At 36.4% G+C, this 16,344-nt stretch overlaps 1 protein-coding gene across 1 annotated transcript in view; it reads left to right on the top strand.

The window, feature by feature from the left end:
- SNTG2 (syntrophin gamma 2) overlaps positions 1 to 16,344 on the top strand; it is a 285,318-nt gene that overhangs the window by 253,862 nt on the left and 15,112 nt on the right. The window contains exon 14 of the mRNA XM_054822756.1: positions 283 to 492. Coding sequence (XP_054678731.1) covers positions 283 to 492 — 210 coding nt within the window. The remainder of the gene's footprint in view (positions 1 to 282; positions 493 to 16,344) is intronic.

The following is a 16,344-nucleotide window of genomic DNA, read 5'->3' as shown; positions in this document are numbered from 1 at the left end:
TACAAACTCCTTTTAAATTATGTATGTATTGCTTAGGTAACTTTGACAGCATTTTGGAACTGCAGAAGTAGCTCGGATTACATGATACAGGGTGAAGTGAATAAGAAGCAAAGAGAGAAGTTGTCTTTGAAATTATTACTTAATTCTCAGAACATTTCTTCAAGGTAATTATTAACATAATGACATAACGTATCCAAGTACCCATCACTTACAGAAGACAATGTTGCTTTAACTGTTTGTTTTTGCTAGATGAAGAATCACATACTGAAACATGTCTTTCAGCTCTGGCTTGCTGATGATTGCTGGCTACAAGCAAACTTGTATTTAGGTATTCATCAGGACTTTGATCTAGAAGACCAGAGGCCATATTGTTTCAGTGTTATGGTTGGACATGGCAAGAGTCATTATTTCAATGTAGAGCTGGGCAGCGAGTTGGTGGTGTGGGAGAAATCATTTCAAAGAGCGATTTTCTTGGAAGTTCAAAGAACAGGGGTAAGTAATGAATAATTTAAATCTTGGAGCCATTTCATCAGTGAAATAAGTGTAACAAATATTTGGATAATTTCTGTTTAATAATTGCATCAGATTGATGTGCTCCATGACTACACGAGTACATTTTAATACACTGAAAGCTTCATCATCACATCAATATTTGTACATCAATGACTACGTAATAACAGTCTGTGAGCGTGTTATGACAGTTTGAAAATTGGAAGTAGTAATATCTAAGTTGACCTTGATGATAACAAACTGGAAATGAATACATTTTACCACTGGAAAACAATTTCTGTGGTGATTATTTAGTCTGCATTAAACACTTTCTTCCAGAAAGCTTATTTTCCACTCATATAAGATAAATAAGTTATGCTTTACATAATGGTTCTGTTTTCAAAGAAGAAATATTTTGCTCTACATTGTTAATTGTAAATTGGGATTGTCCTTGTTAACATTGGAAGAGCTTGAAGACTCAGCATAAAAGTGAGTGGAAAGTTTGCGATAGTCTTAAATTCTCAAAATTAAGCAGATTATCACTTTCTACTGGCTAGTAAAATTGTCTCAAGTCAATTATTTTCTCAGATCTGAAGGTGCACTTCCCATTAAGTTGTCTAAATATGGATGTCTGTTAACATTGTGGTGACTAAGCTCCCATTAGAGTCAGTGAGTGGAGTCCAAAGAATGATTGTGTTTATCCTAAAGCTGATACTTTATTCTAAAGGGGAATTTGTTTCGAAGAGAGAAGATAAACTGATTTTGATTTAAGTTGGTACTTAAAGCACCTCTGTACTGTTATACAAACAAGTTATTTGCTCAATATCTAGACCCATACTCCCAAGTGAGCTGGACCAGTGGTATGGGAATGGATGGATTAAAAGTATAGGCCTTCTCCAACTAAAAACATATTTATACAGTTTAGCACAAATGCAAGCTTGATCTGGTATGTTTAGGTTTGCAGGGACCTTCTAAAGATGTTGCAATAGTGAGAGCACTGGATTACAGCATTGCATTAGCACGGCTTGCAAGGAGCAGGAGTGCTAGCACAGGTGTTGAATCAGCTCTTCTAAAATTCCAGATCTCTCGGATTCTAAGGAGGTTTGCAAGTGTTTGCTTGGAACCTTTCTAATTGTCTCTTCAGACTGATGGAGTAACACAAAAGATTCTGTAATGGTGATGCTGTTGCTCCTGCACTTCTGAGAAAGAATGCAGTTCTTCAGAAAAAAAATTATTCTTCCTGAAAAATTGCTGGGCATCAGGGAGGGATTAATAATGCATACTGAGTATGCATAAAGGATTTTCTCACATGAACTCTTCAATAAATTATTATATGACTGTTTGACCAACCATTCAATTGTCATATTTATTATCCATATAAAAAGCAGATTGTAACAAGGGTGGAGATTAGCTGGTCCTGTATCTGGTTCGATTTCTGAAGTATTTTTTGTTAAATCTCAAAACTTGTTGTTCTTTTACATCCTAACAATCTTAAGGAATGATTCTTTGGAATTGTGGCGTGATCTTTTGTCATTTGAATCCAACAATCCTCTAGACCTATATCGCACAAAATATATTAATATTACTTCCAGCTGTTGTTTAACCTGTTTGATACCTCCAGGAGAAGCATTCAACTAAAATCCTGATTTCAGTGCTTACATGTCCATATGTGTGTTTCCATATCTTAATTTTCTCTCACTCAGTTGCATACATTCAAGTTTGTTGTAAATTGCTATGTCAGTAGGATGCAAAGTGCTGCGGTCACTCTCCAGCAGTGAAAAATCTTTTGACTCCACGATTTTCTTTCTTCCTTCAAAACATAAATGCTGCTTCGAATGCCCTTCTTTTCAGAAGGCAACAGTTTCTCTTCAGGTGCAACTTAACATTACATATATTATTTCAAGCCATAGAAAAAACCCTGGCATTGCAGTATCCAGAAAATTGAAGGTTGTCACTTGGTAGGTTAGATTGTCCATGAAAATTACTTTCTCGGTATTCTTCCCTCTCCTCAAACTATTCTTTCAAAAGGAAATTATCTTGACTCATCTGAGTCTTGGATATGATTGTTACATTGCAGAAACATCTTGATAGGATGATTTGGATCTTTGGGGTTTCCAGTCTTGATCAACAGGAGGATAGAGAAGGATATTGCAATAGTATTTGGTAGTGGAACAGAGGAAAGAGTGACAGTAATACATTTCGCTGTCAGCTGCAGGAAAGTTGGACTAACTGTTTTGGCATCTTGAAACTTTGTACTTGTCACATGGATGGTGGAAGACAGAGAAGAGGAATCTTCTTCACAAGATGGAAGAGCTCTCAGGAGACTGAAAAAAAAGTGCAAGGGGAAAGTCATCTACTGCAGTGTCTCTAAAATACTTGCACTTGGTGCATAGCGAGGAGACGTGGTTACATGCTCTCCTCATTTATCTAGCAATTTGTAAACACAGAATAAAGTTTTCTCTTCGTGCTTCCAGCTGTGATGCAGATGCTGCAAGCTCTTTTGGATCCTCATACAGCTGAATAATCTAGTTTCATGAAACCATTTACTTTGCTTGGACAAAAAAAAGTTGTTTAATATGAGTTACTGCAAAAATTAAAATAGGTCAGAAGTTGGACTCAATCATAACAGAATAATCAAGAAGTTTTGCTGCATGGCTATTTTCTTTGCTTAAAGGTAAGTACTTCTAGTGAACTTTACATTTTGTTCTGTAACTCAATGACTGATCTTGACAGACAAATAAACTCTGGAAACAAAAATATAATATACATTTGCTGACAACAGGGATATGAATGCATTGTGGAAAAAGAAATGTTAGCAGTAAAATTCATGTTCCTGGGATGATACAAATTCCTCCTGTGAGGAATATACATTAAAAAATAACAAAAAAAAAATTTCTTCACGTATGTTGTAATAATATTTCACTTAAATCCATGTCATGTGAACATTATTGGAAATCCAAAACCAGTTTATAGTGAACATAAATGTACAATGCACTTATCCCTCTTTATATTGCAGTTAACATGAATATGTGTCTGTGAATGTTTTATTTTTTGAATGTATTTTTATTATTTACTTATTTTCCTAAGAGTTAACAACAAACCATTCTCTATAGTGAGATTCTTGATGATGAACATGTATCCCAGATTGGCTCACTGTGGCTCAGAATTGCTTGCTGATTATGGCTGTTCCTGGATAAATACAAAAATAATTATTGGGAATAATTGTGCATGCAGACCTGGAGCTTTGTTTCTATAGGATTCCCATTTCAATTTTATTTCCACAAATACTGTGCTGCTAAAACACCATAATTAAAATTCCTAAAAAAACAATAGTTGAAACAAATGCAATTAATCAATTCCTTTTCTGTTTTGTAAGCAACAATGAATTCCTTTTCGATATTGGTTGGTACAGCCAATCTCTGTTTTCATCTGTGAGCATAATCAATGTTCCACACTTATGAAAGATGACAGACGTGACAGTAACATATCTTACAGTATCCTTAGTTCACCATCTTCCTGTCCCAGACTTGAACATTTCCTCTATACACTGTATGTTCTTCGGGGTGATCTGTTTGAAATGCCTGAGGAGTCTACAACCACGTTATGGATGATTAAAACGAAACAAAAAAAAAAAAAAATCACGTAATTATTTTGAAGGAAGTTTACACAATATCCTTTCCTCAGCTTTGTATCTCGTTCCCTTTTTGTGTGATGCAATATCTCTGATTAAGTGTCTGGACCTGGTTACTGTTTCATATCCACTCTTCTATTCCTCTTTTTAATTCCCTTGTAATATCTTGTCATAGATTTTAATTAATTTCTAACTCATTCATAATATTCTCATCCGAGAAAGATGAAGTTGCTTTCCCTGAAACATACATTGTTTATTGTACAAATCCTTTCAGAATTCATACTGTTGACAGATTTTGGTTTTCATCTCTTGTTTTTCTAGTAAAGATTTATGGTTTTAAAGTTTCCTTTATAAAACTTATCCATGTAACACTCCCTCTCACCCCTCCTTCGCAGCTCAGGAAATAATCTATGCCATCTCCTCATTCCTACTACCGCTTGCTGTTTGTTCTGGACAGTTCCTTAATATTACATGCGTATTTCTGTTAAAAATGCTCTGAAAGGGTTCACTAGAAATCATTGAAAACATACAGAAGTGATTAGGTTGCTTCCAACTGATTTCAGTAACCTTTCCAGGAGAGCAGTATTTTCTCATAATTTCCCTTTAAAAGAGTTCGGTTGACTCTGTTGTATAAACTATCAACATAGTAGTCACTGTATGCATATGTACTTCTTCCTAACCTGTCATCAGCAATAATTGGTTTATAACATAAAAAGTAATGCTTATATTTGCTACTTGCTTCTATGTCTAAAATCACTTACAACGAGAGAAGAAAAAGAAAGAACTGTGCAAAACTGCACTGACATTTTCAAAACTTACATTTTCACCAAATCAAATGGACAAATAGCTCCCATATTTTGAGCAGCTCCAGAAAGAGCCAAAATTAATTTATGTACTTGGGCTTTTGAAGATAACAATAAACTCCTCATGATTTCACAATTAGGAGCCAGCTGGAGAAATTCCTTTCCATAAAAGTTCAAATGGCTTCTAAAAAATTTTTTTGCTACTGAACATCACTACATACTTTGGCAACATTCCTTTATATATTTTTGAAGTTGAGTTTTCAACAAGCCACTGAGAATGTGAACAGTGATGTGCACTGGTCAGTGCTGTCCGTTCCTTGCATTCGCACTGTATGGTGGCCAGGCTGCAAGGAAGTGTGGGACTGGCCCCATTTCAAACTGGTTCTTAGTGTGAAAGGTGCAAGTCCAATTGAAGATTTTGCATTTAGAGAAAACTGAATAAAACAGTTTGTGATGTTCGGATCCAGGCAGCCTAAAAGAAGTTTAGTTCCTGGGTCCCCTTCCTGTAACATTACACAAAAGGTGTTTTCTAGTCATTCTCCAGTGGCATTTTGAAGCGCTCTTACTACAGCTCAAGTTCAATGTAATCAGAATATATGTTGGAGACTGTGTCCCCATTGGAACTTGGGCAGAGATTGGGTATCTTTCCACTCAGCTAACCTAACTCTTCCAGCTAGCTGATTTCTGAGATGCTCAGAAGACCTTGTGTGTCTCAGTAACCCTGTGGTCAAAACAAAGACGCTCGTCATTTCTAGGCATCTTTGGGAATTAAGTGGTGCTTGAGAAATGGTAGTATAAATCACCCCTCTGAGACTGAGCAAAAGAAGTCCACCTAAATAAAGAAAAACTAGCAGAAATTAGGCAGTCTGAATTGTTATTTCTAGCTATGAATCTATGTATTCTTCATGGTAAACTGAGAGGATGAGTAGAACAGGATTGGTTGATCATGGTGTAATCCTTGTGAGGACCAAATAATAGATTTAAAATGCAAAAATGTTAAATACAGTTGGAGAGACTATCCTAATTTTATATTCTGTGATGATGACAAAGCATATATGAAACAGAATTATATATAGGAATCCCATTAAGAATGGAAACACCACCATATGCTAATTTCAGAACTAATTTCTGAAACAAATAAATAAGCAAAGTGAATATGCTCCTTAAATTCAGGTGAGATATTAAATAGCAGTTAGATTAGGTTAGATTTATAGGGTCATTAAAAGATACTTATCAGTTTGTTACCAGAAGCACTCGGTTTAATTACACAATTAAGTTTTAGATTGTTTTCATTATGTACAGAAAGCTTATTACAATTCCAATTTAACTGGTCATCTTTAGAAATGCTATTAGATTCTAATTCATTTTCACGCTGATGCAAAAAACCACACCATTCTCCAACACAAAGAAAGATACTGAGAACCATACAGATTAATTGTAAATACATTTGTAAAAATTATTAATAATTCAGCAATTCAGATACCAGGTGAGAATCCATCAATGCACCTATTATAATTTTTTAAAAAGCAAGAGAATGTACCAATTTACAAGGCTGTTGAACAAAATCTTGTTTACATATTCTGTATTTTAAACACAATTAATATCAAATGTTGATTTTCATGAAGCTACACCAATATTTCTAAAAATAGTAGTATAGTCTTAAAATTATAAATTATTCATATTGAAAGGGTGAAAGAGTAAATCCAAAGAATTTTATATATAAGTGTAGATTAATATATTTATATTTATTTATAAATCCAAAGATTTAGATAACAGCTATATGGTGTGAGTCTAGTTTTGTTATTATTTTCCAGAGGATCTTATAGACTTGAATAAGGATGAAACTATTAAGGCTGTCAAGAAGTTACTCTCATGGAATTTCAAATTTATAGAGAAATATTACTTTAGAATTTTGATATTTTATTTTATATTTTCAAAAGTTGGCGTTCCCTATTATTCTCCACCCATGATTCCTTTATAAGAATCAGGCAGAAAACCAAAATCCCAGTCCAGGCATCATTGATTCAGAATTGAATTTTGTACTCAGAAATGTCTCTTGTTGATATTTCTACTTTTTTCAACTGCACAATTCCAGAAATTATAGATCACCAGAAAAGAAAAAAAAATCTTTATTATATGATAACAAACTGTATCAAAAACAAGTCAGTGCCTTGCTGAAGTAAGCCAGTAGAGTTCCACTAAGATGGATCTTGTGGATCACTGATCCCTGTGATTGCCACTGAGAATCTGCCTCAGGTCAGTGAAAATATACTTGGGACAATCCAGAGGTAGGGAACTGTTAAACATTATCAGGGAGTGTAGTTATCAGGGAGTGTAATGACAGGACAAGGGGTAATGGGTTTAAGCTGCAGGAGGGTCGATTTAGATTAGATGTTAGAAAGAAATTCTTTACTGTGAGAGTGGTGAGGCACTGGCACAGGTTGCCCAGAGAGGTTGTGGAGGCCCCATCCCTGGAAGTGTTCAAGGCCAGGTTGGATGGGGCTTTGGGCAACGTGGTCTAGTGGAGGGTGTCCCTGCCCATGGCAGGGGGGTTGGAACTAGATGATCTTTAAGGTCCCTTCCAACCCAAACCATTCTATGATTCTATGATTCAAGTCACTGTTGTGTCTTGCTTTTCTTTATGGAAAAATGAGTTGCTACAAAACCATGAAGCTGTTGCTCCAGCACAGAGATGAGGAAGCACAATCTGTTCCTGACATAAGCTGCGGCTAAAGAATGCACTGTGACATTTCACTGCTAGAGGATGACCACTGCTAAGCTGCTGGCCTTCGACTTTGTCCTCCTACATGCATTTCTCTCGCTGCCTTTTCCTGCAACCAATTTAAGCCATAGTCTGCCTGTTTAGCAGAGGAAGTAGCAAGTCTTCCTTCTTCTGTCAGATTTACATTAGCCATGGGTGCATAGTACAGAGAGAATGCCACGGCCATGAGTAGGCATCTATACTGCATTATCTGCTCATCTTGCGAAGTAATAACTGAGCCTAAATGGTATAGAAATTAGTTGCCCTATCAGTCTTCCTATAGGAACAAAATTCCCTGCAGAGGAACATTTGCTTCAGGCCAGATGCACATGTAGCCCTGGTCTCTCTGCGATACTGGTTTAATGCTGAAGTTTTCTGAAAAGGCAGTCTGTCCAATGAGAGCTCTACTAAGAAAACCATCTTTGCAGTTACCCGCTATAATGTCGGAAGCATTACAAATTACAAATAGATTAGATCAGATGGATACTTATTTCAATGGAACAGCTGTTGTGTGCCAGTAATTTTACTTAGTGTGTGTGTGAGTAGTGAGTGTGGCTCAGATTGTAACAGATGACCTAAAGGCAAAAGTTTCAAGCATAGCAGTATCCTGAGAAAGCCAGCATTTAAAACATGAACATAATAAGCATAGGTCTTATTTTCTAAAGCACTAAGCACTGAGCTAGCACCACTTCTACTGAAATCAATAGAAGCTTTCTTTGAAATTCAGTGAAAGTATAACGAACCATTATTTGAGTCCTTCGAAAAATTTTACTTTTAGTGCCAGTGTGTCTCTTGCATACATACCTACTGAATCACAGCTATGCATCAAAGTTTTTTTTTTTTAAAAATAGGTATAACATCTTCTTGAAATCATCAGACAACAGCACCATTTTTTACAAGAGAATGTACTTTTTTATACTAATACCCAGTGAAGTATGTAAAAAACCCCTCATTTTAGGGCATTAGATGCAATTCCTTCCATTGCAGCAACTGCACATCTTGAAGGACTGTACAAGATTTTTTATCGGATCTCGTTTGTTTCGATAAAGTGGTGTCCTGGTTTCGGCTGGGATAGAGTTAATTTGCTTCCTAGTAGCTGGTTTAGTGCTGTGTTTTGGATTTAGGGTGAGAGTGATGTTGATAACTCACTGATGTTTCGGTTGTTGCTAGGCAATATTTACAGTGTCAGGGATTTTTCAACTTCTCATACTGCCCCGACAACGAGGGGCTGGGGGTGCACAAGAAGCTGGGAGGGGACTCTGCCAGGAGAGCTGACCCCAACTGACCAAAGGGATATTCCATACCGTATGGCGTCATGCTCAGTATATAACTTGGGGGAAGCTGGCTGAGGGCTAGGACCGCAGCTCAGGAACTAACTGGGCATTACAGGTCTGCAGGTGGTGAGCAATTGTGCTGTGCATCACTTGTTTTGTATATTCTTTTTTCAATATTATTATTATTATTACTACTACTATCTTCCTTTTCTGTCATATTAAACTGTCTCTGTGTCAACCCATGAATTCTACCTTTTTTTTTTTGCCGATTCTCTCTCCCATCCCACGAGGGGTGGGGAGTGAGCGAACGGCTGCATGGTTGTTTTAACTGCCTGACGGGTTAAACCACAACAAGTGGTTTTAATTGTATCTATCCATAATTATCACAGTTCTGTAACCTTTTAATTGTGACTTGAGTAATTCCTTAAAGTGGATCTGCCACATTTTTGAAGTGAAGATGGTATTCATTTGTGTACACTCACAGAAATCATTTCACTAATCCTTTTGCACAGTTATCTGGAAAAGGAATACACCTTTCTGAAAACTGTCATGCTTTTGATGAATGTTAGATTTCTGTCATTTCATTTTCTCATATCTATTGTGGATGCTTTCAATGTACTTTATAAATGTCTTCTGAAAGTTTTGCTTTAAAAAAAAGAGATGATCAATAATATAAAATATTTTATCCTAAAATAACAATCAGAATTTTTAAATATGAGAAAGCCAAAGTGTGTGCATTTTTAGTTCAACTATTTTGCCATTTCAAAGAGTTTAAAAAGCACTTCTGCTTAGCACAAATAATTCTATGCAAAAATACTGTTGAAGAAGATTTTGCAGGATGTCTTCAGCATTAAGGGGTTTAATTTTGTATGCCTCCTAGTACGCTCTCTGTATGTGGGCTGAGATATATTTCTCAGTACGACCGTAACAACTCTGGTTGCTCTTACCATCATTTCCACATCCTACCTGGAGTTTTTTTATGCCTAAAGTGGAATTTTCAAAAAAGCTCATTTTTGACCTAGCTGGTCCGCTATTAAGGCTTTTATGAAACTAATTTTTGGTAAATACATTGGATGCATTAAGAAACCTTGCCCCTGTCACTCCTGTATGATATAATAGCTTGTATAAAGCTGCTGTATAAAATCTTAATGCAAGAATCTGTGTTCCAAGCTGTCTGCTGTTGGTATATTTTTTTTTCCTTACCCTCACTGTATTTTAAATGCTGTTGTGCATTATTTTATTTCTACTGCATAATAAAAGAGCACATCATTGAGGTCCTTCTCTGTTTCAGGCATTTAAGTTCCTCTGAAAAGTCTGTCAAACTTCCTCCCATTTTTCACAGATGCCCACGCTGAGAGAAAGACAAAAAAAAAATATTAAATGTAATATGAGGTGGGATTTGGTTTCAGAAATAAGAAGAAACAAGTTATCAGTGATTATTGGATGATATTAAAATTTTATCAGTTCTAATTGGCAACCCTGGAGTCTTCTGTTAATATGATTGAAATGTTGACCAGTAATTGATTTCTAGGGAAAACTTACAATTAAATTCAATTATTAGGTTAATCTCCAGTTTAATAGAGAATGACAAACAAATCACTTCATATACATTTAGCTCATTAGAATTCCACTCTCCTCCTCATCTGCAAACAATTCACTTTCTTAAGCCTTTATGAGATCACAGACTTTGTGAAAAGTCAACTCCATTAGTAAGGAAAAGTGCTCAGTTTGGGGTATTTCTAGTTCTCTCTGAGATTTTTAGTCAGTTTTGATCTGCATATGGCTAAGCTTTAATTTATTTATTTTTTTTTACGTTAAATAACAACAGCCAAATCTTGAATAGCTCAAAAGAGCTTTGCCGTTATCTTCAGTAGGTTTTGGGGTCATCACTAAATTAAATATTCTAAACACATGCGCTGTTGTTCTTGGCTTGTATCTATATTCATCGGCAGTTAACCATAAAAAAGGAAAAAGAACAGAACCAGATGATGATGGCTGTTTTATAATATATGAAGTAGTATTGTTTTTACTGAACAAATAAAACTGTATTCTCATCAATTGTGTTCTTTTTCATGTAAAATGGATGACTTATCTCTGGAAAACAATATTCAAAAATATATTGTTTAGTTTAATAAAATAATGTTAATTTAATTTTGATGGAAATACTCCCTTGTTCTAAGCAAAGTCAAAGCTTTATTGAGATTTTAGCATTTAGTGTATTGATGACATATTGTTTCCACACAGAGCATAGCACATACTTTAACTTAGAATGTCTAACTGCATAATATGAACGCAGTGTGCAGTATGTATACTGTATGCATATGGATATGGTTCTTGCCCAAATGCTTTGATGTCTGGTTATTTTTATCATTTATTTTTAGAAAGTATGTGTTGAATTCTATAACATGAGTATAGTGAGAAATAGTGTCTGTATTCCCACTTACATGTAATAAACCTTTACAGCCCATCTTAGAGCAAGTGTATGTATACATCTATGAAGCAGTTGACAGAATAGCAGGGGAAATGTGTAGTTTAAGCAGTAAAGTGCAATGATATTGTCTACTTTCCGCTTGCTTTTTGGTAAATAAACAAGCAAAATCATGTACATGCCAAATTTGTATTCATTTAGAATAGAAGACCGGTATTTATTTCTGTATTTTGGCTGATCAAAAACACTATAATTCCTGCTGAATAGAACATAGCTGAGTCCAGAATGAATGAATATATTGCACATGAATGCTGTAGTTAAAGCAAAAGCGAGGTTTTTCTTCATGGAAGACAATAATTAACTACAATGTAGCCAGGCATCAGCTGGATTTTTGAAACTGCAAGCTGGATGATGCATTAGGAACAGCAGCACCAGAGTTACAAAAGTAAACTCCACTAAAAGGATTGTACACTGTGTCATTTTTTCTGTGTTGCCCTTACATGAGCAACATCACTGAATCTCATTTGTTCCTTAGAAACTTTATTTACCAAGGAAATAAAGGAAGTCTTAGGGAAAGGACTACTGACTGAAAAGGTTGGTAACCGACCACCCTGATTCTTTATAAAAGGATGTAAAATGGTTTTTTTTTTTACTATGAATCTTTGTTGATGATCTCAGAATGTAACATTGCAACTGGCAGGCATTAGTAGTGTGATTCTAAAGAATTTTACTAAAAAACATAAACAAGTAGAACTCCTATTTCTTGGACAGAATACAATCCCACACCAGAGTAACATCAAAAGGTTGTATGTCTTGAAAAAAATCCATAGGTAGTACATTGGATACCTGTGACAGGACTTAGGCAAATTTAGGCCCCCCAGCCAAAGCATTTCTATAATCTTATATTCCAGTAAGTACAAAAATCTATTACATGTCTAGATTTATTTAGAAGCATTTGGACTGCACAGCCCCTGAAGCAACCGAACTTAACTCAGCCTACCCAGGAGACACGTGTCTGTGCCAAAATCAGGAAACCTTCAATCTGGCGGGCATGCTCGCTTCCTTCTGGCTTCCTTCTGGCTCACTGTGACCAAGGACCCCTACACAGAACGCAACTCAATAAGAGAAGGGGTCCTCTTTTTCTTCCTTGCCTCTCCTTCCTAAGCAGCCTGCGTCTGGACCGCAGTGGTGCCTATTACCCAGCAAGTCTTTGTCCTTCCAACCGTGTCATAGACCAGTGACTACACGAGATGGTTCCCCTTACTGTTTGCTGCCCAGGCTCTGTCTCTCACTGTATAGATATTTGAGGTATATTTTTGTTTGCCCTCCTATCTGAGTGGGAATAAGAAAGTCCCTTTGTAGTCTTTTCCCCTGCATTCATTCTCCAGTTTCAGCATTTACTCGCTTCTTGACTTGGGTACCTAACACCCATGAACCAAGTTTAAAGCACTTCTTGTTAGGTTAGCAGATCTGCTCACAAACACATTCCTCCTTCTGAGGGAAAGAGTCATCGTAACTGATGATCATAAAAGCCAGTTTTGAAATTAATTGGCCTGTTATTGAGCATATTTGTAAAGTCTCTTCTCATTGTTGGACAGAATCCTACATCAGTCTTTGTTTTAGAGTACTGAAGCAACCTGTCCCTTGTCCTCTCCCTGTTGTAAAAAGTGATGGAAGATAAGCATGAAAGAAGCCTTTCTGTTTTTTCCCTTAAAAGGTAATTGACCCTACCCTTCAGTGCTAATTACCTCTTGCAGATTCTAAGATGTATGCATAGTCATGGAAGATAACTAATTGATGTGGATAGCAACAACTACAAAAGAAGTACAGAGTTCCCCAAGCCTCACAATATTAGTTAACTGTAGGATCATGCTGGGATGGAAGTTTCAAGAGTTTTTTGGATGGGAGTGAAAGACAAACTAACGACCAGCTGATGTGACCTAGTTAGAGGGCTGAAATCTTGGCCTAGGGTAAAGGTAGGGACTTAATTTCATTCTGAAGGCTGCAGTAGAAGGGTACGTAAACACTCTCGCTGACACCCCCTGCCCCTAGATGCACGCCCTCTTTTCCCATCATGGAGCTTCCAGGACTCTTTTTTCCTAACTCTCTGCCCATCCTTCTTACTCCCCTGCAGGAATCTCAGTCCCCTGCAGTTCATGCACAGCCAAGAGCTCAGCTTTCTGTCAGCAATTTGCTGAGAGGCAGGAATTTCATTAGCAGGAGGGAAGAGCTGTGACCGGCTTTTGGAGTGAAGAGGCTTGCTCGCTTTCACATGAGCTACTCTGGTGAAGGGGACCCAGTGTAGAGGATGGACAATATAAGCAGAGAGTACATGTGCTCAGAACTGCTCAAGACTGGTATTGCCAGTATGTGAGATAATGCTAATTAGTGCATAATGATATTAGTATTGTGTGATACTGCCTACATTTCCAGTGCAGTGCTACCATGATAGTGTCGTGCTGGTCACCACAAGTCTGCCTGAAGAAGCTGCTGGAACATCCATTGGGTCTGCAGAACAGCTCCAATGGAACCTGCCATTGGGAGGGCAGGAGCTCCAGGATCCTGAGACAGTCTGCTAAACGAGGAGCAGAGATCAAAACCAAATTATTTCTGGGCCATGTCTATGGGAAAGGTAGTGAGTGTATATATGTAGTCATTGTAACTATTATGCCGTCTCAAGATCTGGGAGGACAGATTCCCCTGCCAAAGATCAACCAGTGCCATATTGCTGGATAGGAACAGGAGGTCTAAGAAATTCCTGAGAATGAGTCAGAAACACTGTTCTTTGGACAGTGATATTTCCAACTTCATGATCTTTTCATGACTTAAAGGTATATACGTTGAGATACTGATACCTGAACAAATACACACATGAGAGTTTTGTAATTGTCTTTTATTACAAATAATTATTCTTCATTTCACCGTTGCTTGGCAAACATTAAAGAATTGATCTAGGAGGCATACTACATACTTAGCTGTTGCAGTTCAGGCATGAGGCCTTCCTTTTAACAGTAAATTAATACTTTGACTAAAGAATCTCATCAGGCTTAAACTCCCAGTCTACATCCCCATAATGTTCAGAATTACCAAGGTTAGAACCAGAAAAACTTTTATATCTTGTCTGGAGCAGCGCAAGCCACAGATGGTCACTATACCACATTTGCTAATGTTTTGAATTTTCATACGTGTATGAGCTGTGTAAATTACTGTGGCTGTCAGGGTATAGCTGTATGCTTGGAAAATATTTTAATGCGTATCTTAAGGCTGATAACCTTGTTGTTCTCATCTATCTCTGCTTACAATCCCCAGGTGTTTTGTGATAAGCTAGTATTAAATCTAAGCCCAGAAAAATCTCATTTCCAGTCAGTAAGGGAGATTTTTTAAAATAACCTATTCTTTTCCTCTCTGTTACTTAAACTGTGAGTTCTCAAGCTGGCTAATACGCAGTGCTACTTTATTTTCTGCAAAATTCACTAAAAGGCAGCTAAGCCTAGATTTCTTACGTTAAACTTCCATGTAAAAAATTGTTGTAGATAACCAAGGGTGATCCCGCAATTGCAGGTGTAGGGGAGGCTTATTGCAAAGGCAGGAACGAAAAGGGACAGTGCTCTGTACTTGTGTTAGTGAGTGGAGATGGGGGTCCCTATCACAGAGCTCTCTGAGAACCTGGCAGAGTCGTTGAGGAAAGGCCATAGGCAGGCTTTTAAATTTATACGGCAAACCCCAAACTAATTCCGTTGTAAAGAAAAAGCTATTAGTGTATCTTGAAAGTATAAACCTTATATATCTCTCTGTAATGTTTATCACAGTGAAAATGCAGCATATTCTGTTTGTCCTTAGTATTTGCAAATAATTTCCAAACCCATTCCATTCTATGCAAATATTTAATATTTGTAAAATACTCCAGGCTAATTATTTGTGCATAGTTCATTTTAGTATTCACCATTTGTGGCTGAGCAATTAGATGCTTACCCATTGGGGGAATCTAATTTAATATGTTTTTAAAATTGCTTTGCTGAGTCAAAACTCAGCTAGTATAACCCTTTTAATTGGAAAATAATGGAGAATAAGTTATGACTGCTGCTTAATGCCACCTTATAATTACTGAATAAAATGTAGGGATATTTAAATGTCGTTCTAATTGAATATCAATCACTGAAATCTTTTAAATGCCAAATAATATGATCTTTGAACAGCAATGAGCAAAATAATTTATTCAGAAATAATATTTATCTGTCATTGTTGAGCTGATTATAATACTAATCTGTACTAATAAATTAATTTCATTCCCAGCCCTTTCAAAATCCTTTATAAAATGTCTTATCTGTAACTCAGAAATGCTTATTTTAGTATAATTCCAAATATTTTTATTTATAGTGGAATGAGGAAACCTTTACAATTGCTAAATACAGAAGTTTTAAATTATACTAAAAATCTTTAAAAAACAATTACAAGGACCATTTTCAACTTAAGCAAGTTTATTAATGCTTTCAATCTCCTCTAGGCCATTCTTGTGTTAAAAACATTTTTTTGGAATGTAAAGAAACTCTCCAGATAGAAAAATTTAATGTAAACAAATGTCTAAGTGCAAGACAATATTGTGGTTTATGAAATATCAACGAGAGCAAAGTAATGCTCCCTTGGAAGAAAAAAAAATCAAAAGATTTCATAAAGCACAAGGGTATCATGTTATAAATGGCTGCCAAGGTGAGGTGAGGAAAGGCTGGAGGCAGGATCTGATCTCTACGCATGCTGAAGGCAACTGTGAATGGTGAATGTCATCAAACTGTTTGTATTACATCAGCAGCAGAAGCTTTTTCATGTGCCTTAAGACCCAAGTTAGCTAGCCTTAAAAACACATGTAAGGAAGAATGTTAATTGAGTTTTTGCTGTAAAGCTTATTCGGAAGTTTAAACAGAACTTCTGGGGTTTGTTAATAGAACAGAATTTTTCTTTCT

This window comes from Grus americana, chromosome 3 (assembly GCF_028858705.1).
Source record: "Grus americana isolate bGruAme1 chromosome 3, bGruAme1.mat, whole genome shotgun sequence".
Taxonomy (NCBI): Eukaryota; Metazoa; Chordata; class Aves; order Gruiformes; family Gruidae; genus Grus; species Grus americana.
This window is presented reverse-complemented; position numbering and strand designations above follow the sequence as displayed.